Genomic DNA, 25,497 nt, shown 5'->3' on the forward strand with positions numbered 1-25,497 from the left:
ATGGAACCGAGAGAAGTTCCTGTTCCTGGAGGACTGAAATTTAGAAGAAACAATTCGAGAACGCCTAACCCTCCTGTCCTGGGGAAGTAATCTCGATTTACCCCCAGTCGCTCGAGAGATTGCCTTCTCCAGCCTATCCCCAAACAGAGCTTTCCCGTCAAAGGGGATTTTGCACCAGTTTTGTTTGGATGCTGCGTCGGATGCCCAAGGTTTCAGCCACAGAGCCCGTTTGGCCATAATCGTGTGCAACATCAATCTAGCTGAATACCTCAATTTGAGCTCCTCCAGTGCTTTAATGATGGCATCTTTAGATACGTCTTGATGAATGGCTACCTCAATATTCTCCGTCCAGACCCTGATGGCATTAGAGACTGAAGCTAATGCTACAGCTGGCCTGCAGGCTCCTCCTGCCAACTGGTAGGCTTTCCTTAGGTCCGAGTCGATACACCTATCCAACGGATCCTCAAAAGGAGTCTGAGTCCTCCATTGGCAGGGTGATGTTTTTAGCTAGGCGCACCACTGCAGCATCGACCACTGGAGGAGTGTCCAGGAGAACAGAGTCAGACTCTGCTAAAGGGTATAACTTTTGAAGTCGGTTTAAGGAGAAGCGTTTGTCCGTCTTCTTCCATTCCCCCTCTATGAGATCCTTTAACTCTTCCATAAAGGGAAAAAAAGGCAAGTTTTTTCTTTAAAAATGGGAAAAAGGACTTAGTTTTCTTAGGCGGTTCCTCCGCTTCCTCCCAGCCGATGGCCTGCTTGACCGCAGCAACAAATGGCTGGACTAAAGAAAAGTTAAAGCCTGAGGGTTCCAATTCCTCCACAGAATCCTCCGATTCATCTTTGTCTCCTGTGGTCAGGGAATTGGCCCTAATGTGGTTGATGGTTCTGGAAGGGTTGACTCCGAAGGCTGAACCTGCCCACTAGCTATGCCCTTTTGCGAGGGAGATGAGTGCATTAGCTCAGCTGAAGAGTCCTTGACCACTTTTTTTATTAAATCCGTCACCTGCTGAACTTCAGTTTTTTCTTGTTCAGCATAACCTCGAAAACAGTCTTTGCAGATTAGCTTATCTGCCATGGCATTTTTTGGTACTTTTCCACCTGGGAGGGCTGGATGAGCGATGTCTTTTAAAAGCTGACCTCCCATCGGTGTCGAGAACTAGTCGATCGACTGTGATCCGAACTTGGCAGGACCGCTGTGATTGCCAGAAGTCTTGTTAGACATATCTTGGCGTATAGGGCTGAAACAAGAGTAACAGCGTAAAAGGCACTTTTTTGTTAAAAAAAAAAAAAAAATTTTTTCTTTTTCTTTTTTGTATTAGGTGCGTGTCCTTACCTAAGAAAACGAGGGTCTTGGTCTAACGGCAGCTGACTCATAACTGTGGGGGCAGGCAGAGGGCGAAAAGCAGAAAAGTAGAATACTAGAGCAGAGAAAAGGGAAACCCATACAATAAAAAGTAGAGCCTTTCCCCCTGACACCAAGCATAGCTACACTAAAAATATATTATTTCTCTCTCGCTTTTTTTTTTTTTTAACACATTTACCCAAAAAAAAAAAAAAAAAAAAGAGAAACATATAGCCAAAGAAATATATACTATATATTTAACCACTTCCCGCCCGCTCTATAATGGATTGATGTCCGGGAAGTGGTTCTGTTATCCTGACTGGGCGTCATCGCGGCAATCGGTGGAGCGGTGTGTCAGCCTGACACACCTCTACACCGATCTTGGTAAAGAGCCTCCGGCGGAGGCTCTTTACCACGTGATCAGCCATGTCCAATCACGGCTGATCACGCTGTCAATAGGAAGAGCCGTTGATCGGCTTTTCCTCACTCGCGTCTGACAGACACAAGTAGAGGAGAGCCGATCGGCTGCTCTCCTGACAGGGGGGGTCTGCGCTAATTGTTTATCAGCGCAGCCCCCCCTCAGATCACCACACTGGACCACCGGGGATCACCACTAGGACCACCAGGGAAGGGGCAACATGTGGATGGCCAGGTATGTACCCCATGGCCATCCACATGTGCCCAATCTGTGCCAATCAGTGCCCACAAATGGGCACTGATTGGCACCATTATGTTTCAGATCTGCCCAGCAATGCCCCCAATATGTTTTATCAGTGCCACCAGTGTGTTTAGTGCCACCTGTCATTGCCCATCGGTGCCACCTGTCAGTGCCCAGTGTCCATCAGTGCCACCCATTTGTACCAATGCCACCTATGAGTGCCCATCAGTGCCACCCATCAGTGCCACCCATAAGTACCCATCAGTGCCACCCATATGTACCAATCAATGCCGCCTATGAGTGCCCATTGGGGCCGCCTATGAGTGCCCATTGGGGCCGCCTATGAGTGCCCATTTGGGGCCGCCTATGAGTGCCCATTTGGGGCCGCCTATGAGTGCCCATTTGGGGCCGCCTATGAGTGCCCATTTGGGGCCGCCTATGAGTGCCCATTTGGGGCCGCCTATGAGTGCCCATTTGGGGCCGCCTATGAGTGCCCATTTGGGGCCGCCTATGAGTGCCCATTTGGGGCCGCCTATGAGTGCCCATTTGGGGCCGCCTATGAGTGCCCATTTGGGGCCGCCTATGAGTGCCCATTTGGGGCCGCCTATGAGTGCCCATTTGGGGCCGCCTATGAGTGCCCATTGGGGCCGCCTATGAGTGCCCATTGGGGCCGCCTATGAGTGCCCATCTGTGCCGCCTATGAGTGCCCATCTGTGCCGCCTATGAGTGCCCATCTGTGCCGCCTATGAGTGCCCATCTGTGCCGCCTATGAGTGCCATCTATCAGTGCCCATTAGTGCCACCTCATTGGTGCCCATCAGTGCTGCCGTATCAGTGCAGCCATATCAGTGCCCGTCATTGAAGAAGAAAACGTACTTATTTACAAAAAATTTTAACAGAAACAAAGAAAAACTTGTTTTCGGCCTTTTTTTATTTGTTGCGCAAAAAATAAAAAACACCACCAAAAAGCTTCCATTTCCCTACCTTTCTGATCCTCCTTTTTTCCTTTATATTTCATATAGGATCCACTGTTATTTTTATCCCTTTTTCATCCCAGCACTGGTACTATATACCTGTGAATGTACCGCTATGAGAATCCTTTCTTACAGCAGATACCATCAAGTAAGTATAGGCATAAACTACCATATCTGGCCCCAGTTAACAACAGCAAGACCCCTAACACTATCCATTTTTCCAACTAGGCCTGCTTTAAGTGGTCTGCAGATATGGTTCAACCTTGATGTCCTTTCCTTGCTGTGTGCATACATATATCACAGGCACTTCCTGACCTTGCCTCTCTACAGCTTTTAGATATACATGTAAGTCCGCACCCTTTCCAGAGATATAGATACATTTATACCTATTTATATACATATATTTTTTGTTCTCTTTTTAATACAATGCACATATGCGCAACCCTCTATTCCTGGAATAACTACCACAGTGCATTATGACACATGACTATCTTTACATTCCTTTGCCAGGTCTACTGTATGCCCCCTGCAGGCATAATTTACGGCGCGGTCTGCCTGCTCCCCTGTGGGGATCTCCTTGGGTGGCTGTGTTCCCCCTCTCCCTCTCTTCCCTCCCGTCTTGGGCACTGACGCCCCAGGTATGTCCGCAGTTCCGTTTAGTGGTGTGGAGCTTGGGGTTGCATGAATGTCCAGCCACAGTTGCAGTGTGTTATTGTTTTTACTATGCAGTGTTTGGTCAAATTAATATTTCTAACATGTGTTTTTATGTCCACCACACAGAATTTTTTATATATATCCACCCTATGAGCTCCTGTTCCCTGAAGAAGCCAATGTTTTGGCGAAACATGTAGGAAAATGAGCCCCCCCTCCTTCAACGGCCACTTGCCATCTGGCCCACTTGACCATTCTTAGGGTCACTTACAGTACATGTATCCACAAAATTTGTATAATTACTGTATGAATTGTTTATAATGTACATTGTATTTATGATAGACTATTAATAAAATTTGTAATTTTAGTATTTTTTGTTTTATCTTTTCTTCTCTAATCTTCCTGACCCTAGCACCGCTATAATCCCTTGTCCACACACCCATTTAACCACCAAAAGAAAGCTCTATTTGTGGGAACCAAATAATAAAAAATTTGTTTGGGTACAGTGTAGCATGACCGCGCAATTGTCATTCAAATTGCAACAGCGCTGAAAGCTGAAAATTGGCCTGGGCGGGAAGGTGTCTAAGTGCTTGGTTTTGAAGTGGTTAAGCATCCATTATCTCCCTGAACTATGAACATATCTTTTTTTTCCTTTTAAAATTACTCTCCTTTAAAACATCAAAAATAGCTCACCATATACGACCAATACTGCTGCTATAGGAGCATACCAAGGGCAGGACTTGACAAGACTGAGCCTAAGGCTAACTAATGATCTGAACATCTAAATAGGAAAAGGGGAGGCGGACCCGTCTGTCCCCCCATTCCCCGCTCTGCCCCCTGACGATTCAGCCTCAAGGGCTTTCCCATAAGAAAGATGGCGCCAAAAGCATCAGCTACCTGCGCATGTTCCGGACGGCCGGAAGCACCGCTTTCGCGCCCTGGCGCTCGCCACACACAGGCTGCAGAGGACAGAGGACAGGAATAACAGGCCAAAAGGAAATACAGGCAAAATACACAATAGGCTCAGAAAAAGGCAGCCCTTACCTGTCCCCACCGTGGAAAGCCAGCTTAGCCCAATATGCAGGACTGTTGTTCCAAGTTTGGAAACTGCTGCCACCCCAAAAGACCCTGGGATAGGGCTCCCCTCTTATCAGCGCTGTTAGCAGCCCAAGATAGGGGACCACATCTGGGAGAGGCCTGAACCCAGACGGAAACTGCACATGGCAGAGGAAAAAGACGCACTGACACTATCCATCAGATATGAGGAAAAAAAAAGGAGAATGCTATTGGGGGGTATGGTTGTCACTTTTATAATGTATTAACTATCGAGGGAGGACTCCAGAGCGGAGCTTATCACAGGTATGCTGCCATGGAGGTACCATGAAAAAATTCTAAATGGTTGCAAATATAATGTATAAAGAAAATCAGACAAAATGAGAACACGCAAGGTAAAATAGGATTTTTGTACTCGCTGTAGAAAATCCTTTTCAAGGAGTGCATTGAGGGACAAAGGTAATCTTAAAGCTTTGCGTTTACAATGCATCTGGAAAGTATTCACAAAGTTTTCCACATTTTGTTACGTTAAAGCCTTATTCCAAAATGAATTAAATTCATGATTTTCCTCAAAATTCTACAGACAATACCCCATAAACATGAAAGAAGTTTGTTTGAAAACTTTACAATTTTATTAAAAATGAAAAACTAAAAGATCACATGACACTCAAAATTGAGCTCAGTTGCATCCTGTTTCCACTGATCATCCTTGAAATTTTTCTACAACTTGGAGTCCATCTGTGGTAAATTCAGATGATTGGACATGATTTGGAAAGGCACACACCTGTCTATATAAGGTCCCACAGTTAACAGTGCATGTCAGCGCACAAACCAAGCCGTGAAGTCCAAAGAATTGTCTGTAGACCTCTGAGACAGGATTGTATGGAGGCACAGATCTGGGGAAGAGTACAGAAAAATGTCTGCAGCATTGAAGGTCCCAATTAGCACAGTGACCTCCATCATCCATGAATGGAAGAAGTTTGGAACCACCAGGACTCTTCCTAGAGCGGGCCACCCAGCCAAACTGAGCGGGGGGGGGGGGCCTTAGGCCGGGAGGTAACCAAGAACCTGACAGTCACACTGACAGAGGGCCAGTGTTTCTCTGTGGAGAGAGAACCACCTTCCAGAAGAACAACCATCTCTACAGCACTCCACCAATCAGGCCTGTATGGTAGATTGGCCAGACGGAAGCAACTCCTCAGTAAAAAAAGGGCACATGGCAGCCTGCCTGGCATTTGCTAAAAGGCACTTGACGGCCTCTCAGACCATGGAGAAACAAAATTCTCTGGTCTGATGAAAGATTGAACTCTTTTGCCTGAATGGCAAGAGTCATATCTGGAGGAAACCAGGCATTGCTCATCACCTGGCCAATACCATCCCCACAGTGAAGCATGGTGGTGCCATCATGCTGTGGGGATATTTTTCAGTAGCAGGAACTGGGAGACTAATCAGGATCGACGCAAAGATAAATGCAGCAATGTACAGAGACATCCTTAATGAAAATCTGCTCCAGAGCACCCTGGACCTCAGACTGGGGTGAAGGTTCATCTTCCAACAGGACAAAGACCCTAAGCACACAGCCAAGAAAACAAAGCAGTGGCTACGGGACAACTCTGTGAATGTCCTTGAGTGGCCCAGCCAGAGCCCAGACTTGAACTCGATCGAACATCTCTGGAGAGATCTGAAAATGGCTGTGCACCGACGCTCCCCATTCCCCATCCAACTTGATGGAGCTTGAGAGGTCCTGCAAAGAAGAATGGGAGAAACTGCCCAAAAATAAGTGTGCCAAGCTTCTAGCATCATACTCAAAAAGACTTGAGACTGTAATTGGTGCCAAAGGTGCATCAACAAAGTATTGAGCAAAGGCTGTGAATACCTATGTGCAAGAAGAAATAACAGGATATAAAAAACACCAAAGCGCTACAGTCAAAAAATCAATGAGAGCAGTTAAACTGATGTCAAGACGGAGGTTGAAGCCATGATAAAGTTCCGCAAATATTGTTGTGATTAAAAGTATATATAATATATACATATTTTTTTTTTTTTATGAAGCAATATCCTGATATCTCAAAGCGCTCTCTTACTCTGATCTGTGAATACTTATGTACATGTGATTTTTTTTGTTTTTTATTTTTATTAGATTTGGCATAAGGTTGTAGCATAACAAAATGTGGAAAAATGTGAAGCGCTGTGAATACTTTCCAGATGCACTCTATACTGCTACCTACAGGACTGCACACAAAAAAAACTGGGCTGAAGAAAAAAAAAAAAAAAAAAAAAAAATGTAGATAAGGTCAGCCTAAAAACTGCTACTAACAGCATGCGTCAGTTTTGTAGCAAAACAATACTGAGTATGCATGAGCATAAACAAAAAGGTGGGCACATCAATGGACTGCAAGAAAAAGATTTTATGAGTGCACAAATCCTTTAAACTTTCTCATCCATTGAGAAACAGTCTTAAACCTATCTTAGTATGCTGTAGAAAATACATCCATCCTTCTAGGACACTAGCAATAAATGGATGAGTGACCCTAGGTTGGCCTACACTTTGCTAGTGTCCAGTCCTAGACTTGCCTGGAAATTCCACATGTTGTAGTATAGAACAGAACACAGGCAACATATTCATAAACCCTGGGTCATAGGCTCATACCTTCAGGTGACTGGACACTGTCAAAGCTTTCGAGGACATGCCCCCTGGAAGTTGGGAAACAGGGTCATGTTGGTTGTTTATCGCTCTAGTCCAGTTAGCTGCAGTTTGACAAGATGAATGGGGCTAGACCAGCAAGAGTAAAGTGAGTGTCTTAAACTTTCTATCTACAAAATCTCTGAAAGAAAGAACAGCTTCAATAGGTACAGTAAGATGTTAAAGACTGAGATGGCAGGATCAACCAGAGGGATAGACCACTTCTCTGAACTTTTTTCCACTGGATAAAGTTCAGCAAAGATTTTGGGGAAGCAAGAATTTTGTCTGGAGTTATAGAACTGTCAGGCTGCACATTCTGCCTGTTCATGAACAAGGAATGTTTTAAAAGATTTTTCAGGTCTCTGTGTACCCAAAGGGGCATGGTAAGACAAGGAGAGTCAGGCTGCACAATGCCAAGGCTCTTGCAGCAATGAGCCTTTCCATGTTAACAAGCATGTTGCTTGAAACTCCCTCTTCAATTTAGCCACATTCTGGGGCATAAAAATGTTCTTCATTTTCCTCCAATACCGCTCCAATGCCCTCATCATTCCCTTATGAGTCTGCCTTGCCTAGGGCAGGCATTCCAGGATCTGACTCAGGGGAGGAGGAGGAGTAGAAGAAGCAGGGCGTTTTTGAGCCCTGGGAAAAAAGGGCAGCACACTAAGGCAGGTTCTATATATAGGTAGAGTTGAATGCAAAAATTGGTCTTCGAGCTGGCTCCTGCTCCAGTAAAAGGTGCACGTTGTCTGAGACTGAGTGTTGCGCAGGCTTTTGGAAGATTTAATGTTCGCCTGCTACACTGCAATGGCTCCCTTTCTCTAGGATGTAGACTATCCTGTAGTGACGCCTCATTGAAAAGTGTTGGTAAAACGTGCAACTTGTGGTGTGATGTCACACCTTGGGTCATCCACTGGTTTTTAGTGCCAAATTTGAAATGTTTACAGCATAGTGAACACAAATATCGCCCTGGTCTAACAGTAACAGTCAAAAGCATAGAGTACAGGGGTCTTCAGGGACTGTTTTCCCTACAAAGGGACAATGGCCCTGGAAATGTAAAACATCCCGTTATTGGCTACACGCCTCGCACAAACTACCAAAGTGAATGTCCATGCTGGATCCAGTGCTGAATATTACATTCTGTCCCCACTGCGTGAGGTCCAGGAACAGCTCCCAATTTTGTGCTGATCCGAATGCACTACTTCTATTTGTGGTGTTAGAAGGAAGTGGGGATTTGGAGAACTCGAAGATAAAATAATAAAGAAAAATCAAAATTGACAAGGGTGCTTTTTCTGTGAAGGAAAAGAGGTTCATGACCTTAGAACATTAGCAGTAAACTGGGGACTCATGGGGAGGGGTAGATCTATAGGGGAGGTGCCCATGGGAGAGTCCTTGAAAGATTTACCACGGTCCAATCACGTGAAGGTACAAGCCTTTAACCCGTAAGCTATATTAACCTTGTTACCCTATAAGCTATACTGTACATTTAAGATACACCCTTTTTTAATGTATACTCACATCAGATAAATAGACCTTGTTGCTGGATTTGTCGTATACATCAATAGTTATTTCATAGTATCTTCCAGTTTCAAGCACCCATTGATCTCCAGGGTATACAGTAAATCCTGAAATATTTAAGTAAATATACCCAAAGTTAACAAGCCTTTTCAAAGCTATCCAGGTAAACAAGTAGGCAGCAGTAACAAAAATTGGAACATTTGATTTATATGGACAATTAAATAATGTTTCAAGATAAGTTTTTTGACTGGCCATAGTACAATAGCCACATATATACAACAGTTCCCATAATTTCCATTAAAGTTGTTATAAAGCCTAAACAATTTTTACCTTAATGCATTCCTTGTATCAAGATAAAAAATGTTTAGGCATCAGTATTCCCCCTCACCCCCACTTTTACTTCGATCCAGGGCTGTGCCGTCTGCAGCTCTTCTCTCCCCTCATTTCCTGGTCTCTTGCACTTTGCTGAGGCAGCTTGATCCATTGGCTTCCGCTGCTGTCAATCAAAGCCAGTGACAAGGGAGCAGAGGTAGGCTTGCAGCAGAACTGTGATGCTTATTGTATTTCTTTTTCAGCTCTGGATAACGTACATACAGACCCGAGGAGGGAACAACTTTGAGAAAGTTATCCAACAATGGGAGTACCACTGCATTTAGGGCAACCTCGCCCCTGGGCCTGATTGATACCCCAAGTTTCAAACAATTCCTCTAGATCAGTGGTCTCCAAACTGCAGCTCGGGGCCAGATGCGGCCCTTTGCTTGTCTTTATCCGGCCCTTGGGACACTATTTCTCCCACCGATATGAGGCACTATTCTTCCCACTGACAGCAATGATGAGGAACAAATCCTCCACTGACACCAAAGCTGCCAAAGCTGGGGTATTATTCTAGGATTCTATATTCCATTTTCTACTCCCACGGGTCTCAGTTCAGACCCCCTAAGGTCTAAAAGGACAGTAAACTGGCCCTTTGTTTACAAAGTTTGGAGACCCCTGCTCGATTTAAAATACCAATGTTTGCTAAAGATGGCACTAGTTCTTAAGTACTACAAATACGATTTTGTGATTTATGAATGTATATTGGATTTCTGATTATGCCCTGCTGAGGTACCATGCCAAACCAGGGACCATTGGCTGTATCAGACCCCATCATCAAAATGATGCAATAGAATTAGCTTAAATATGGAGATGTTTTTTCTCTTATGCAACTAGATAGCTGTAACAATATACTGTGTTTCCCCGAAAATAAGCCCGGATCTTATATTAATTTTGACCACAAAAGACCCAGTAGGGCTTATTTTTGGGGTAGGGCTTGTCATGTGCTGTCTTCTCTCCGCAGCTACCTCCCTGCCTGTCAGGAATCCCCAGTGGCACTGAGTAAAAATGGGTGTAAAATCCTAAAAAGCACTGTATTACAGTATATCATGTAAACTGGGCACGTTTCTGTAATCTATTATGGCCATCTCTTGATCTTTCAGTCAGGACCAGCACATCCTGGACAAAACAGTAACTATGGTTTTAACTAGTTGTATTTACAACTTTTTAATTTAACCATTTGTATATGGAAAAAATAAAGATTTATTGTTCTTTTAAGTCGGTTGGTATATGTATTTATTAAACCCTATAAAAGGTACATGCATGCAAAGTCCCACCCAATCCTGTTTGTTTTTGATTATTGCTATGTATGGCATGGTACCTATGCAGGGTGATAATTACCTCCCACTCACCCTTTTCAAAGATTTGTTATAAACACCTTCCTTTAGCACCACACGGCTTTTCCGTGACCCGCCTGATCAGCCTTCCCCGCTCCGAGCACTGCAGAGGGAGGGGGGCCCAAGATCCCCTGCCGACAGCTGGCAGAAGAGAAGGGGAGAGCAGCAGCTGAGCTCCGCGCACTGTGGGGGGGGGGCTGGTTCCGAGATCCCTTGCTGACACCTGGGAGAAGAGGAGGCTCAATCCTCTGCTGAAGCCTATCTCGACCTATCGCCACCTATGCCCTCTGGTAATCCTAGTGGATGTGAGAATAGTGGTGAGAAAATGGAGTAGGGGTGCAGGCAGCAGGTGGTTTCTTTGGTATGTCCCTACCTTTAATCACAATGCAGCTATGCAGAGTGTGCACGAATTTGCACGTGCACAGTTCCATCATCCACACAGTGTGTGACATCACACGCCACCTGAGTGTAACCAGACATGCGCACATGGCAGGGGTATAAAGGAGAGAAATGGCACCTCCACAAGCTGCCCTGCCAAAAGGGGAATTGATGCATGCCCTCTATCTTTGAGATATCTGGGGCCACATTAAACAGGGTAAACATCATGATGATATGATTGGTTTGCAAGACACCTGTAAATGCCATATGACGCAATGGAAACCAATGTTGATTGGTTTCTTCTACATGGGGGGAACTGTTTTGTCCTTTTGACCAAATCTGCTTAAGTGGAAAGAGAGCAGCAATGCCCAGAGGCAAAGCTTCACACTGGATTACTGCACCGATCTGAAGGTCACAAAGCAAACCAACATTCAGCCTGGGTTCACACATGTGCGGTGCGAATTGAAGCTCAGGTTTCACTGGGAAGATAAAAATCAGTTGTTCAGAGGTTCCTCTGCGTTTTAGCTGCGGATCAGTGGGGGGGGGGTAGTGAGGAGAAGGAAAAAATCCATGTTCAGAACACAATGTATCTGCGAATCAGATGCATTCCCACAGAAGATAATGGGTTTGTAGTTCGCACCGCAATGCCCAGAAAACGCACACGTTTTTTGTGCAATGCGAATGCAACACACATATGTGAACCAGATGCATTCATATGAATGTACTTTAAAATGTCCTGCGAATTGGATGCGGTGTAAGCCGCATCTAATTCACATAGGTGTGAACGGGGGCTCAAGAATACAAGTCTCTTGTATATAGTCGCTCATACCAGAGTTCAACTTATAAAGAAGCTATGCTCTATGCTAGCACAAAGCATAGCGAACTAAAGCACATATCAAGCCCAAAAAAACTAAACAAAAAAAAAAAAACGTATAGGATTATTTTTATTCCTGTTTTGGATAGATTGAGGTTACAACCCATGTTTTTTCTCTGATATCTGGGGTCCATTATATTATTTCCCCTCACTTTCTACCCTGGTGAGAACAGTTTTAATCAGCTGGGAAATAAGTGAAAATTTCTTTAACAGAGCCCTGGAGAGCAGTGAAACCCAACAGGGGTTCTAACACTTTCCTACTCTATCAAAAAAATAAAAATAAATAAAAGCTTTATTTAACAGAACAATGAAGGAGAGGACCTTTAGCATGCAGATATGTATGCCGATGTGTATGTCCCCTAATAAGACAAAAACTTTAGAAAGAGCAGAAAAAAATACCTAAATATCCAGGTTCCACCACAAATATCGTTCCATTCGGTAATCGAGAAGCACCTTGCATGCGGATATTTAAAAAGCAATCATTAAGGATCTTTATGCCGAAAACCAGGCTGAAGAACTTCAAATATTTAACTCCTGAACATAATAGCACAAAAAAAAAAAAAAAAAAACCTGCACATGTAACCTTGTAACCGTATTATATTAAACAAATCACACATTTTTGTGTTTACAACTACGATACTTTACCAGTAAGGAAATCTGGCCATAACAGCTGTGTCAGGTTCGTTCTGCAGAGTCACGCCATGAAAATTATCAGCTCTCTTGTAAACACTTACAGAGGATTTTCTTACAGCTGGGCAGACATTGCCAGCAAATTTACACTGGGCTTTTTGTCTTTTAGGAGTGGGCGTGTGTAATGCAAGTGCCAAACAAAGCAGTATGTTCTCTCTACAGAGACGCATGGCTTGTATTCAACCACACTCAAACTGTTTTATATGGAGCAAAAAGCAGCTACTGCTTGCTGCTGAAGTCCAGTGTTATACTGTACCATTTACATAAACTTTACATAACAATCACCATATCCTATGGTGGACACATGCATATGCAATAATAATCGTGTAAGGATATTCTTATGGAGAAGCACGATGTTGGTTTGACCCTCCTGCAATGCTGTCACTTTAGATGTTCTCTGGTCCAGCTTAGCCACTGGATCAAATTTATTACCCACTGGGGCAGGCGCATGGTTCTGAAGCTGCAATGCGTATTGTTCTGACGGCATCAATAAATCTAGGGAGAGGCAATAAAAGAGCATATTGTTAAAGAGAGACAGTCTTTTCTAACAGTAAAAAAGTAAAAGCTATGTATAACATAACCATGTCTAAAGATATTCTTTAAAATAGACTGAGCTGGTGGCTGAATATTCATTACTCTTAAAAGGTTTGTTCAACATAAAGTAAAATTAAGTGCAAACAAAAAATGTAGTATATTGCAGCTTACAAATCATTAGATTTGGTGGCTGCTTTAGTTTTCTTTTATTTTTTTCCCCTCTGTTTTCACTTGGTGATCTGGCCAGTAACACACCGCAGATTTAAATACACTAACAAATTAAAGCACAACTCCAGCTAATACTTTATAAGCAGCAACAGGATAAAAGGCCTTTCATAAAATAAAAGCTGTTTGTGGCAAATTGTTTGTCTTATCCGTCTAACTGCTACATCTGCAGGAGAGCTTGTTCTTTTGAAAAACAGACTTACTGGCCAGATTATTGGATGAAAATAAAGGAAAGAAAGCTTAAAAAAATAATAGTGCAGCCATTACATCTAAAAATTGGTAAGCTGCAATATAATAAAGGTTTGCTTTTGGGTATACCAAAACTTCAATGACTTTTGAAAAACATTAAGCTGTGAGAGAGAGGACTGCGCATGCGTGGGTAGGAAACAAAGCTAAGTGCATGTTTGAGTTTCTAGGGTTGCACATCCAGTGCTCGATACATCTGGCCATCTGCAGTAGGCAGAGGGGAGGGCAATGAAATAAGCCACTTAAAAAGTAAGCATTTTATTTTTTTTACAAAACAGAGCACTATGTGTTAATGTACAGAGGCAGCTGTAATGCATAGGTTTCTTAAAAGGCAAAAAAAACCCCTGAAAACTAAAAAATTAGACTTATAGGGATGATGATCAGGTTCAGAAGAATATACTTTGGCATACAGAGAATGTAAAACGCCCCTTGAATTTTTTTACCCATAGATAAGCCTATAATAAGGCTTACCTATAGGTACTGTAAAGATCTCCTAAACTTGCACCGTTTAGGAGATATTTACTGTACACTGCGCCATCTGTGATGTCATCGGCGCATGCGCTCTGAAGAAAGGGATGCTCATGATATTTCTTTAGGGCCAGTGCAGTGACCGGCGGCTCCTGAGCGAATGCGCGGGAGCGACGTCATCGCAGCTCCGGGCAATTGCAGCGCCAGAGCCTGCGATCCCGGAAGTAATTCCGAGAAAGATGTCGGCCGTGTCAGCAGTGTGCGGGCGCTGCTGCATGACCTCAGTCTAAGGTATTTCATAATGGGCTTAGTATGCAATGCATATTAGCTCACTATGCCTTTGTCTTGCAGGGTTATTTTTTTATTTATTTTTTTTTTTAGAGGTTTACAACGTCCTTAACCCCCCCAAATAGAGCTTTCTTTTGGTGGCATTTGATCATCTCTGTGGTTTTTATTTTTTGCTGACAAAACTGCCAATTTTGAAAAAAATATATATTTTTTTTACTTGCTGCTATAATACATACCCAAAATCCATACCAGACCATTATCAAAGCACGCAGCCCAGCTGGTCAGGAAAAAGGAGGGGGATGAGCGAGTGCCCCCCCCCCCCCTTCTGGACCATACCAGGCCACAAGTCCTCAACATGGGGGGGGGTCGGTGCTCCGGTTCTTCTCTGCTAATCTTCTAGCCTTCTCCGGTTCTTCTTTCTCTGTCCGCAGTCTTCTGCCGGGTCTCCCCTCTGCGCTGTCATCCCTTTGTTCTTCCTCTGTCTGCCGGGTCTCCCCTCTGTTCTTCCTCTGTCTGCCATCTTCTGCCGGATCTCCCCTCTGCGCTGTTCTTCCTGTGTCTGCCGTCTTCTGCCAGGTCTCCCCTATGTGCTGTTCTTCCTCTGTTCTTGACTCAACGCTCTCTCCCGCTCTAATGCTAGGTGCGCGGTGTGCCACTACTTATATTGGCATGGGGTGGGGTCACCGGGTGAAGTCATCACGAGGCCCTGCTCCATCATGCCCCTGGGTGGTGACGTCACAAGGGGGTGGGGCCACCATGTAACGTCACCGGGTGGCCCCGCCCCATGCCAATATAAGTAGTCGCACACCGCGCACCTAGCATTAGAGCGGGAGAGAGCGTTGAGTCAACATCAGAGGAAGAACAGAGGGAGAGGACAGCGCAGGGAGGAGACCCGGCAGAGTCAGAAGACAGCGGACAGAGGAAGAAGAACAGGACAGGAGAGAAGAGAAGAACCAGCAGAGGCAGAAAACATCAGCAGAGGAGGGAGAACAAATCAGAAGAGACGCCGGAGCTGCCTTAATAAACTTCAAAAACCTGTTTTATTTTTTTATTTTTGACACTTACTGCTCACTCGTACCCTCTTTTCCTGACCTGCCGGGTTGCGTGCTCGGATAAGGGTCTGATATGGATTCTGAGGGGGACCCCACAGGGTTTTTTCGGCATGGGGGTTCTTCTAAAAATCCATACCAGACCGAAGGGCCTGGTTTGCTCTTGGAGGGAGAGCATTTTCAAAGTCAGACCGACTTGTGTCGGACCAGTTAAAACTGCTCTCAGAGAAATATTGATTTGCAAACGTCATGCGATATGAGCTCCCAAAGTCGGAACGTTTGTCGTACCAGTGTGAACCCAGCCAAAGGGGTTGATTTACTAAAACTGGAGAGTGCAAAATCTGGTGCAGCTGTGCATGGTAGCCAATCAGCTTCAAACTTCAGCTTGTTTAATCAAGCTTTGGCAATAACACCTGGAAGCCGATTGGTTGCTATGCAGAGCTGCACCAGATTTTGCACTCTCCAGCTTTAGTAAATAACCTCCTAAGCTACCATACATGCATAGAATGCAGGAAAAAAGTTACCTGTGATCTTTCCCTGTTTTATTTTTTGCACTTTGTATTTTATAGATGAACCCACAAGCAGGTAAATATCATACGCAGGATTAAGGAGGATGTTCTCTAAAATAAGAAGTCGAACCTCCGCTTGATGCACTTTCTGGGGAAAAGCAAACATTTTAATTATGCGACACAGAATAATTCAAGTACAAGGAGTTATAATGGGCATTAAAGTGACTCTAAACGATACCCATGTTCTCCAAAATTAATTCATACACACCCACTACTTAAATTGTAAAGGCTCAAGGATTTTTACCTTCATGCATTCTATGTAAAAATCAGAAGCGCAGTTAAAATAGGAAGTGCTGTCTCCTCTGCGTTCCATACTTGTGTACCGGAAGTGACGCAATGACGCTGTGGCTCCCCCTACGCGTTTCGGCATCAAGACTTCTACTGGAGTTGCGCCATATTGCTACACTTCCTTGTTTAAATAAGACATGGTAACCTAGTGACCCCGTACTTCGTTGGCCATTTTCTTGGAGACATTTGTCACATTCCAATCTCTATATCATGGTATATGCCTTCAACGGCCATGTTTAGTTTGTTAAAGCGGGGATCCACCTATCTATCATTTTTTTTTTTTTTGAGTTCATTCACAAACTTTTCTTCTCAGCATTACATACTCACATATTGTGTGTAAAATGTCCGCCTGTGTCAGATTTCGTCGGAAAGAATAACTTATATTATTCACTGCAGGCGGTTTCCAGCTTCATTGTGGGCATTTGAAGCCCACAAGCATTTATTTCCTGGATGTGGTGAATGCTGTGCTCCCAGCATTCACCGCTCGTTCCCGCACATGCTCAGTGGCATCCTGGGAAGCCTGAGACTAGCTCCCAGGAGTCTGGGAGAGGCTAGAAACACGCCTACTCCCACGGGAGGAGAACCAGGAAGTGCAAAGAAGAATAGAAAAATAAAAAGGTAATTACGGCGATTTAAATTTTTTTAAACGGCATGTCAGCATCTAGGCAAGGAAGAGAATACATACAGATATTGTTCAAAATTTGGGTGGAACCCCGCTTTAAGTTCTAATATAACAATTTAAATCGCCAATCATAATTTCAATTTCAATAGGAAAGCCAGCTTGGACAACTTTAAAGCTTTAGTCAGTTACCTTGAGGAAAGAAACACCTATATATGTGAGAGTTCCTCGGCCATGTCACCCGTACCCAGGTGCGTGTTAAAATGCGGCTCAGGAGACACCACGTGATATTCGCCCACATAGTACATAATATCCATATAAATCAATACATTAAATTGCATGAGAAATTATAATAAACTAAAACCATTACATTTCCTAAGTTTTATTAAAAATTATTAAATTAAGTTTAAATCTAAGAGTGTTAAAATATTTAAAAATATAAATTTAAAAACTGAGGTAGAGTCAGTCGGTGAGGATTGTCATAAACATGGTCTGAAATCGCATGCATGGGGAGATGATGTAGAGAAAGGGAGGTATTGAAAGTTATACATAACCAACCTGAATATGATTATTAAAGTGGATTCAAACTATTTGGATAGTCCAAGACCATAAATTATAGAGCTACTATTGGTAGGTAATGTATTTTAAAGGGACCAAATATGTAAATTTGAAAGTTGGTACTTGCTACTTGGGAGGTAATAAGTTGTTAAAGGGGTCATATGTATGAGGTTAGAAATTGGTGATAAAGCAGTTCAAGTCAATATCAATGTTCATACCATCTGGTTGGAGAGTGTTGAGCAAGAAAATCCACTTTGTTTCATTTTGTGAGATTTTCTTCTTTTTATCGTCTCTCCAATGGCCTGAGATCTTATCTATGCCGTAGAAAGTCAGAAGTGATTTCAACATCCCTGCTAATACAAACACTCCTGCTACTTCTAAACTTCTTAGTCTAACCTCTTCATTTGACCTAAAACAATGGGTACAGGCTTCTACTCACTCTGATGGCAACACCCTTGACCCTGTACTCTCCTACCTATGCACTCCATGCAACTTCTCAAACAATCCTTTTCCTCTCTCCGACCATCACCTTATTAGTTTCTCCCTCCCCCTGTCTTCCACCACCTTTCCCTCTAATCGCCTAACCATCACCCTTAGAAGTTTTCGCAACTTCAACTCCTCTCTCCTCTATTCTGCTACTGACCACCTCTATGACAAAATCTCTCCCTGTTCTCCACCCTGGACAAGCTCGCTCCCCTCACTACACGCAGAATCAGGCCTCGACCCCTACAACCCTGGCAAACAGATGACACTAAAATTCTCAAAAAACGTAGTTGCGCTCTTGGGCGTCTGTGGCACAAGACTAAGTCTCTCAAAGACTTCAACCAATACAAATCTGCACTCCAAAAATACTATGCTTTCTTCCACACTGCCAAGTAAACCTATTTTACAGCTCTTATTAACACCTTCTCATCTAGTCCCTGTAAACTCTTCTCTACCTTCAACTCACTCTGATGGCAACACCCTTGACCTTGTATTCTCCTACCTATGCTATTCCGCTCCAAAGTACCCATAAATCCGCCCACAAAAAAATTGTAAAAATCCGCCCATCAGAAAGTTTTATTTTTTTGCAGCAGTGGCCATCTAATTCCGCCCCCAAGTGCCCATAAATCCACCCACAACGTGTAGAAATCTGCCCATCATGGACATGAACTCGCCGGGGGAGCGTAGGGGACAATCTGTAAAAAAAAAAAAATTATGTCGGCTATTGTGCGTCTGCGCCGTCTCAGCAGCTGATGGTAAAATCAGCTGTTGTGATGTTACGTACAGCGCATGCGCCCTTCAGCCTAGGCACTATTCAATGGGGGGGGCATTTCTCGACAGAACACCTGGACGAATGGATGTGTCGGCGACACGGCGCCTGCGCACAATAGCCGACTAAAGACATTTTTCAGTCAGATTGTGCCGAGGCAGGTTCATGTAGGTGAGGGGCAGAATTTAACATGAAGGGGGCGGATGTTTTCATTGAAGGCCAGTGCTGATCTAACATGAATGGGGCGGATGTTTTCAAGGATGGCCACTGCTGCAAAGATGGGGGCAGAATGTTAAACGTTTAGCTAGCTAAATAGGCCATCCAGGAAGAATAGCAGATAAAGCTTTGTTTAGCAGATTTGTTTGGCCATCCTTAAAAATTCCAACCCATCTTTGCAGCATTGGCCATCATTGAAAACATCCGCGCCCTGTATGTTGAATTCCGCCCCTCACCTACATGAACACTCCTTGGCAGCGCGAGGCACAATCTGGCACTTCAACAGAACACTGGCCCCGGTCCAGGGTCCTGCTGCCACGTCAGGGCAGAAGATTGAGGCGTTCTCAGGGTGCCCTGCCCCTAGGCCTGTGATGAAGCTAGGATCTGACAGGAGGAGAGGACTCGGGAGGCAGAAGATCAGGCCACCAGCTGACTGCCAGGAGGAGAGGTAAGAGGCCATCACACAGAGTCTGAGCAAAGTCCTTAGTTGCGTGACTGGGGTTGAAATTTGTGAAGTGAAGTAATGCTGGGGTTTAATATTGCGTCCGCTGACACCAGTGTTGGGGGTTAATCGTGCATCCGCCGGCGCCAGTGCCGGGGGTTAATCGTGCATCCGCCGACACCAGTGCCGGGGGTTAATCGTGCATCCGCCGACACCAGTGCCGGGGGTTAATCGTGCATCCGCCGACACCAGTGCCGGGGGTTAATCGTGCATCCGCCGACACCAGTGCCGGGGGTTAATCGTGCATCCGCCGACACCAGTGCCGGGGGTTAATCGTGCATCCGCCGACACCAGTGCCGGGGGTTAATCGTGCATCCGCCGACACCAGTGCCGGGGGTTAATCGTGCATCCGCCGACACCAGTGCCGGGGGTTAATCGTGCATCCGCCGACACCAGTGCCGGGGGTTAATCGTGCATCCGCCGACACCAGTGCCGGGGGTTAATCGTGCATCCGCCGACACCAGTGCCGGGGGTTAATCGTGCATCCGCCGACACCAGTGCCGGGGGTTAATCGTGCATCCGCCGACACCAGTGCCGGGGGTTAATCGTGCATCCGCCGACACCAGTGCCGGGGGTTAATCGTGCATCCGCCGACACCAGTGCCGGGGGTTAATCGTGCATCCGCCGACACCAGTGCCGGGGGTTAATCGTGCATCCGCCGACACCAGTGCCGGGGGTTAATCGTGCATCCGCCGACACCAGTGCCGGGGGTTAATCGTGCATCCGCCGACACCAGTGCCGGGGGTTAATCGTGCATCCGCCGACACCAGTGCCGGGGGTTAATCGTGCATCCGCCGACACCAGTGCCGGGGGTTAATCGTGCATCCGCCGACACCAGTGCCGGGGGTTAATCGTGCATCCGCCGACACCAGTGCCGGGGGTTAATCGTGCATCCGCCGACACCAGTGCCGGGGTTAATCGTGCATCCGCCGACACCAGTGCCGGCATCTGCCGACACCAGAGCTGGGGGTTAATATTGCGTCCGCTGACACCAGTGCTGGGGGTTAATATTGCGTCCGCTGACACCAGTGCTGGGGGTTAATATTGCGTCCGCTGACACCAGTGCTGGGGGTTAATATTGCGTCCGCTGACACCAGTGCTGGGGTAAAGGACAGTTTGTATTGGATGTGAAAATTTGTCCTGCGGCCTTCAGGTAATTTGAGTTTGAGACCCCTGATTTAAAGGCTCTGTAATCTATTTTTCATTAAATTGTTTTGCACTGTTTTTTTTATAGCCCCCTCTTTTTCTCTATCATTTCCATCTGGAACGAGCAGTGCATGTTAGTTGTAGTCATGTGCACTACTCTATGCACACGCCAAACCTCATAATCCATTTCCTCTAAAAGGAAGGTGAATATGTTTAGTGTCACTTTAAGATGTCAGCTTGTATATACACTGTGCAGGCACTGCAATATCTGGAACAAGTGTGTTTCAATTTTTTTACAATTATGCAGAATACGACACAGTATAAATGAAAGGCAATCAAAGCAATAATGGTCCTTTCCTGTTTTCTTTCTTAATACATATCAAAGGCACACCGTGCTAAAATGTATACACCTCACATACAGGCTTTCAAGACAATACTATGGTTCTTCTACTGAACTTAAATAAGAACAGAAAAATAAAAGTTCTAAAACGCCTTCAATAACACCTAGTGCAACAAAGTCATCTGTAGGCTAGAAATTAGCAGGAAGAAATAAAACAGACAAATCGTTTTCCCTAGATTAAAATGAATATTTGGCTCCTGGCTTTTCCATCTGTTCTCCTGGAGGAGGTAAGGACCTTTGGCAGTCAAACTCTCCACAGAAAATCTGCATCTACATGAGACCTATTCAGTGTGATGGCACAAAAGTCACAAATATTACACCAAAGACTTGCCTCATACACAGTTTCAAGCATTTTTGCTCGGAGTTTTGAGCTTCCAGTTTTCAATCCAGATACTAAAATAGTGTCACCTTGCTTTGCAACTTTCTCCATTTCTGTGATATAGACCGGTGGCACATAGGTGGATTCCAAAAATTTCAAAATCCTGCAAGTGTAAACATTCATAGTCTATTTTAGTAAACAATGATGGTGAATACTGAACACATGGCAGGAGTAATGCCCCATTCACATCTGAATCGTAGGCAGAATTACACGATTATGCCCACAATTCCGGAATTCTCTAAAAATGTGGGTTTGAATACCATTGTACAGGCACACCAAATGCGCTAAAGAAATCGGTATTTTGTCACGCAAAACCAAAAACAAAAAAACCCACAAAAAATTTAAAAAAGGTACAGGAGCTACTATAAGGTGACTTTGGAGTGGACGACAGGTCGTTTAAGTGAATAGTGTTGCTCCAAAAACGCACGCCGCTCAGATGTGAATGGGGTCTAAAAAGATCTGACTCTTTTATAGAAATTAAAAATGATATATTTCTCCTTGCAAACCAACCATGTCTACATGTGTGTACTTGTGCTTTGCCAAAAAGCAAAAGATAAAAAAAAAGGCTTGCTAGCAGTAATTTTCTTGCATATTATTGGGTGGTCAATGTCAAGTCACTAGCATGTATCAGATAAGCTGCCCTGAACACAAATATCCACAAAGATAATAGAACACAACTCACAGGCACTTCCGCAAAAATCAAAGCTGGCCATAGACAGATCGAAATTTGGCAAGAACCCATGGTTAAAAGGAAAGAAAATTGTATAATTTAATGCATGCTTAAGAAATGCATATACCATAATGGCTATACAGGTCAGTCTATTGACAACAGTTAGCCCTCATGCACACAGGCTGTTAAAATAACGTTATGAAAATGCCAGTATCTTTGCAGTGATTTTTTAAAACTTTTTTCAGCTTTTTTCAGCGTTTTTGCAATAGTGTTTTTGAGCGTTTTTCCGCGTTAGCGTTTTTTAGTGTTTTTTTTTTTTTTTTCAAATTTTTTTTTTTTTTTTCAATGGATCAAAAACGCTAAAAAACGTTGGTGAATGACGTTTTTCAGCGTTAGAGCGTTTTTACAGCTGAAAAACGTCTCTCAGAACCCACTGGTCCTGGGTTTTTTTTACAGCTTAAAAACGCCTATGCCACTTGCAGCTCAAAAACGCCTAGGTGGGCATGAAGCCATAGACTAACAGACAGGCCTTTTTAAGCTGCAAAAAAAGCTCAAAAAAGCAGCTGTAAAAACGTCCGTGTGCATGAGGACTTAATGTGATTTTGGAAGAGTAAGAAAGAGATTTTTTGGTGCCACAACACACGAATTATTGAAAAAAAAAATTTTTTGGATCCAAAAGGTTTTAAAAAGAACAAAAAGCAATTGCTACCCAATAGAACATATCATAAAAGAGCTTTGTACATATACAAAAATAGATACTGTATCAATCACAATGCTCGTTGATCAACAAGCATTGTGATTGATACAGTATCTATTTGTGTGCATGTTGTATATGTACAAAACTCATTTATGAAATGTTTTGTTGGGCAGCAATTGCTGGCCCTATGTTTTTTTTAAACATTTTGGATCTAAATAAAAAAATGTTTTGACAATAATTCCTGTTTTGTGGCAACATAAAAATCCCTTTTTTTACTCTTCCAAAATCCTATTTGTTTGAGATGAAGGTGCCTTTGATTTATGGATGTAGGTGACCTATTCAGAGAACAGTTTTAAAGTGGACCTTCAGTCATTTTTTTCATCTTTTCATCTATTAAATCGTTTGCCCTTGTTGTTTTAACTTTGGATATTAAAATATTTTTTTCTGCCAGTAAATACCTTATACAGCCCACTTCCTGTTTCTTGTTTGGTAAACAGCCTAGGCTTATGACATCATGCACAGCTCACTCTCTCTAGTGAGTGTTTGACAGGAAGGGAGAGGGGTGAGTCATAAGAGGGCCAATGAGAGCTGCAGGGCTGCAGAGCTGGAGGTGTGTGTGTGTGTAAATCCAGGAAATTAACAGGCAGCAGCTTCAGCTGCCCACAGTTAAAATAGCTGCAGGCACTCAGTGGAGGGAGATTTCTTCAGCATATTTAGCAAGTACAGAATCACAGTATATATTTATAAAATAATATGCAAAGTGATTGGAGGGAAGCTTCAGAATGGCAAAGATGTTTTTATTACAAATTACGTGAGCAGACTGCAGTTCCCCTTCAATGTCGTTTCTGAAAAACACTATTAATATGTGCAAAGCTTTTAACATAAAAATATTTTCACAGAAATAGTTACAACTTAAAAAAAAAACTGCAAAGCTATATGCTTTACAGTTAACTGCATACTATGCACAGGAAATGGTGGTCATATGAAAGAGGAAGCAAAAAGAAACCACTTTTTTTTTATTATTAAAAAGGATTTGATTTAAAGTACAACTATAGGCAAAACTTGTTTTCATTTTGGAAAGAGCAAGGGGGTTTATAACCCCTGCCAGATTTTTTTTCTGCATTTGTGTCCCATTGCGGAGATTTCCCTTCACTTTCTGTCCCATAGCCAAACAAGAAGTGAGAGGAAATCCCTGCAAATTAAGGGAATTCCTTGGGGACCCCCAAGTCACCAGAACCAGTATCCCCAGTGGAAGATTTCCCCTCTATTACTTTTCTGGGAACAACCCAAATTTTGGGTTGTACCTGATACCGTCACTTTCAATGGTAAACAGGACAATTAGAGAGGGTAAATGTCCTTATGCACACAGCCACTTCTCCCAACTTGACATCTGTGTGGGCGCATGTCTCTGAACTCGCACTGTCTGTGTTTGGGACCATGCACCTACACCCGCACAGATGTCAGATGTGTCCTTACCAGCCACTGTGTCCTAACCTACATGAATTCACACAACACCTGTGCATCCCCATGAGGGTAAACACAGCCCTCCATGGGCGTATGCTTTAGTACACCCCTTGTGAACGAGGTCTTAGTAGGAATTTAGCAGGAATTTGGTAAGTTATGCTGTGTTTATGCAGAAATCGCTTAAATCAATTAAGTATCAACACATAGTGGTATTGTGGATACATAGGGAGTATTATGTGCCAAGTCCCGACATAATTATTAAATAGAAGAGTATCTAAGAGCTTGGACTTTATAGGCACAATATCCAATATTGTAAAGTTGAGTTTTATTTGATATACAAAATTATTAAAAACAAGGAAAAAGACCCTGCCTGATTAGCACTGAGCAGCGGGTTTCCATCTCAGTACCTCCAATTCGCAATATATATTTGTTATCCTGATACATGACAGTCAATATTTTAACTAACCGTTTCTAGTTATATTTATTTGATGATTTATATATTTCAGCAAATCTGTTCCATGCTCCTGAAGAAGCGCTATGGCGTGTAACATGTTGAGCGAGTTCTAAAGACACCTATTGCTATCAACTACATAGCTCTCTTTTGTAAACGTAGTAAGCCTATGGTGGAATGATTGATATCCTATTCTTGCATTATTTGTTTATACCATATTGAACTATGTTATGGAGTGTATAATTGTAACTATTTTTATTAACTGATTTCTGCTCGTGTTTTTCCTTGTTTTTAATAATTTTGTATATCAAATAAATCTCAGTTTTTAACTTTACAATATTAGATATCGTGCCTATAAAGTACAAGCCATTAGATACTCTACTATTAAATATGTGAAAATCGCGATTTGATAAACATTTGCGCAAATATTGCAGGGTCTTAAAAATCAGTAGCACCTCCTTTGTATTCTACTGGTCCTATGCTTTCAGAAAATATATGGTTTGGGGGGTTCTTTAACAAACTCTGAAGGCTGCAAGCGAAAAGTGAAAACCTTCTGATTTTTACTGAAACACGGTTATTTACAGTCTTGCGTATGTTCACTTTTTACCATTTCGCAAAAAAAGACGCAATTGAAAATGTACAGATATTTGTAATTTATTGACTCAATACAGGTTAATCTTTTAGATATAGTAGGAATTTAGCAGGAATTTTGTAAAATTTGCTGCGTTTGTATCAGCGAATAATGGTTTTAGGCCCCTTTCACACGATCGGACCGTTCAGGTCCGCCTGTCAGTTTTGACGGCGGACCTGAACGGGCGATCCATGTTAGCCTATGGAGCGTCGGATGTCAGCGGAGACAAATGCCTGCTGACATCCGACCCCGTCCGATCCGCTAAAAGCAGACGTATGGCTCTACGTCCAGATCCGTCGCTGGCGGATCGGATCGGGTG

General features: G+C 43.5%; 1 protein-coding gene across 2 annotated transcripts in view; it reads right to left on the bottom strand.

Moving 5' to 3' along the window:
- Positions 1-25,497, bottom strand: part of NUP210 (nucleoporin 210) — a 287,888-nt gene that overhangs the window by 206,413 nt on the left and 55,978 nt on the right. For both annotated transcript variants that reach the window (XM_073592410.1, XM_073592411.1), the window contains exons 5-9: positions 21,218-21,368; positions 15,861-15,993; positions 12,857-13,021; positions 12,236-12,298; positions 8,876-8,982 (exon numbers count right to left, since the gene is read on the bottom strand). In XM_073592410.1, the coding sequence (XP_073448511.1) occupies positions 8,876-8,982; positions 12,236-12,298; positions 12,857-13,021; positions 15,861-15,993; positions 21,218-21,368 (619 nt within the window). The remainder of the gene's footprint in view (positions 1-8,875; positions 8,983-12,235; positions 12,299-12,856; positions 13,022-15,860; positions 15,994-21,217; positions 21,369-25,497) is intronic.

Source organism: Aquarana catesbeiana, linkage group LG07, assembly GCF_042186555.1.
Source record: "Aquarana catesbeiana isolate 2022-GZ linkage group LG07, ASM4218655v1, whole genome shotgun sequence".
Classification (NCBI taxonomy): Eukaryota; Metazoa; Chordata; class Amphibia; order Anura; family Ranidae; genus Aquarana; species Aquarana catesbeiana.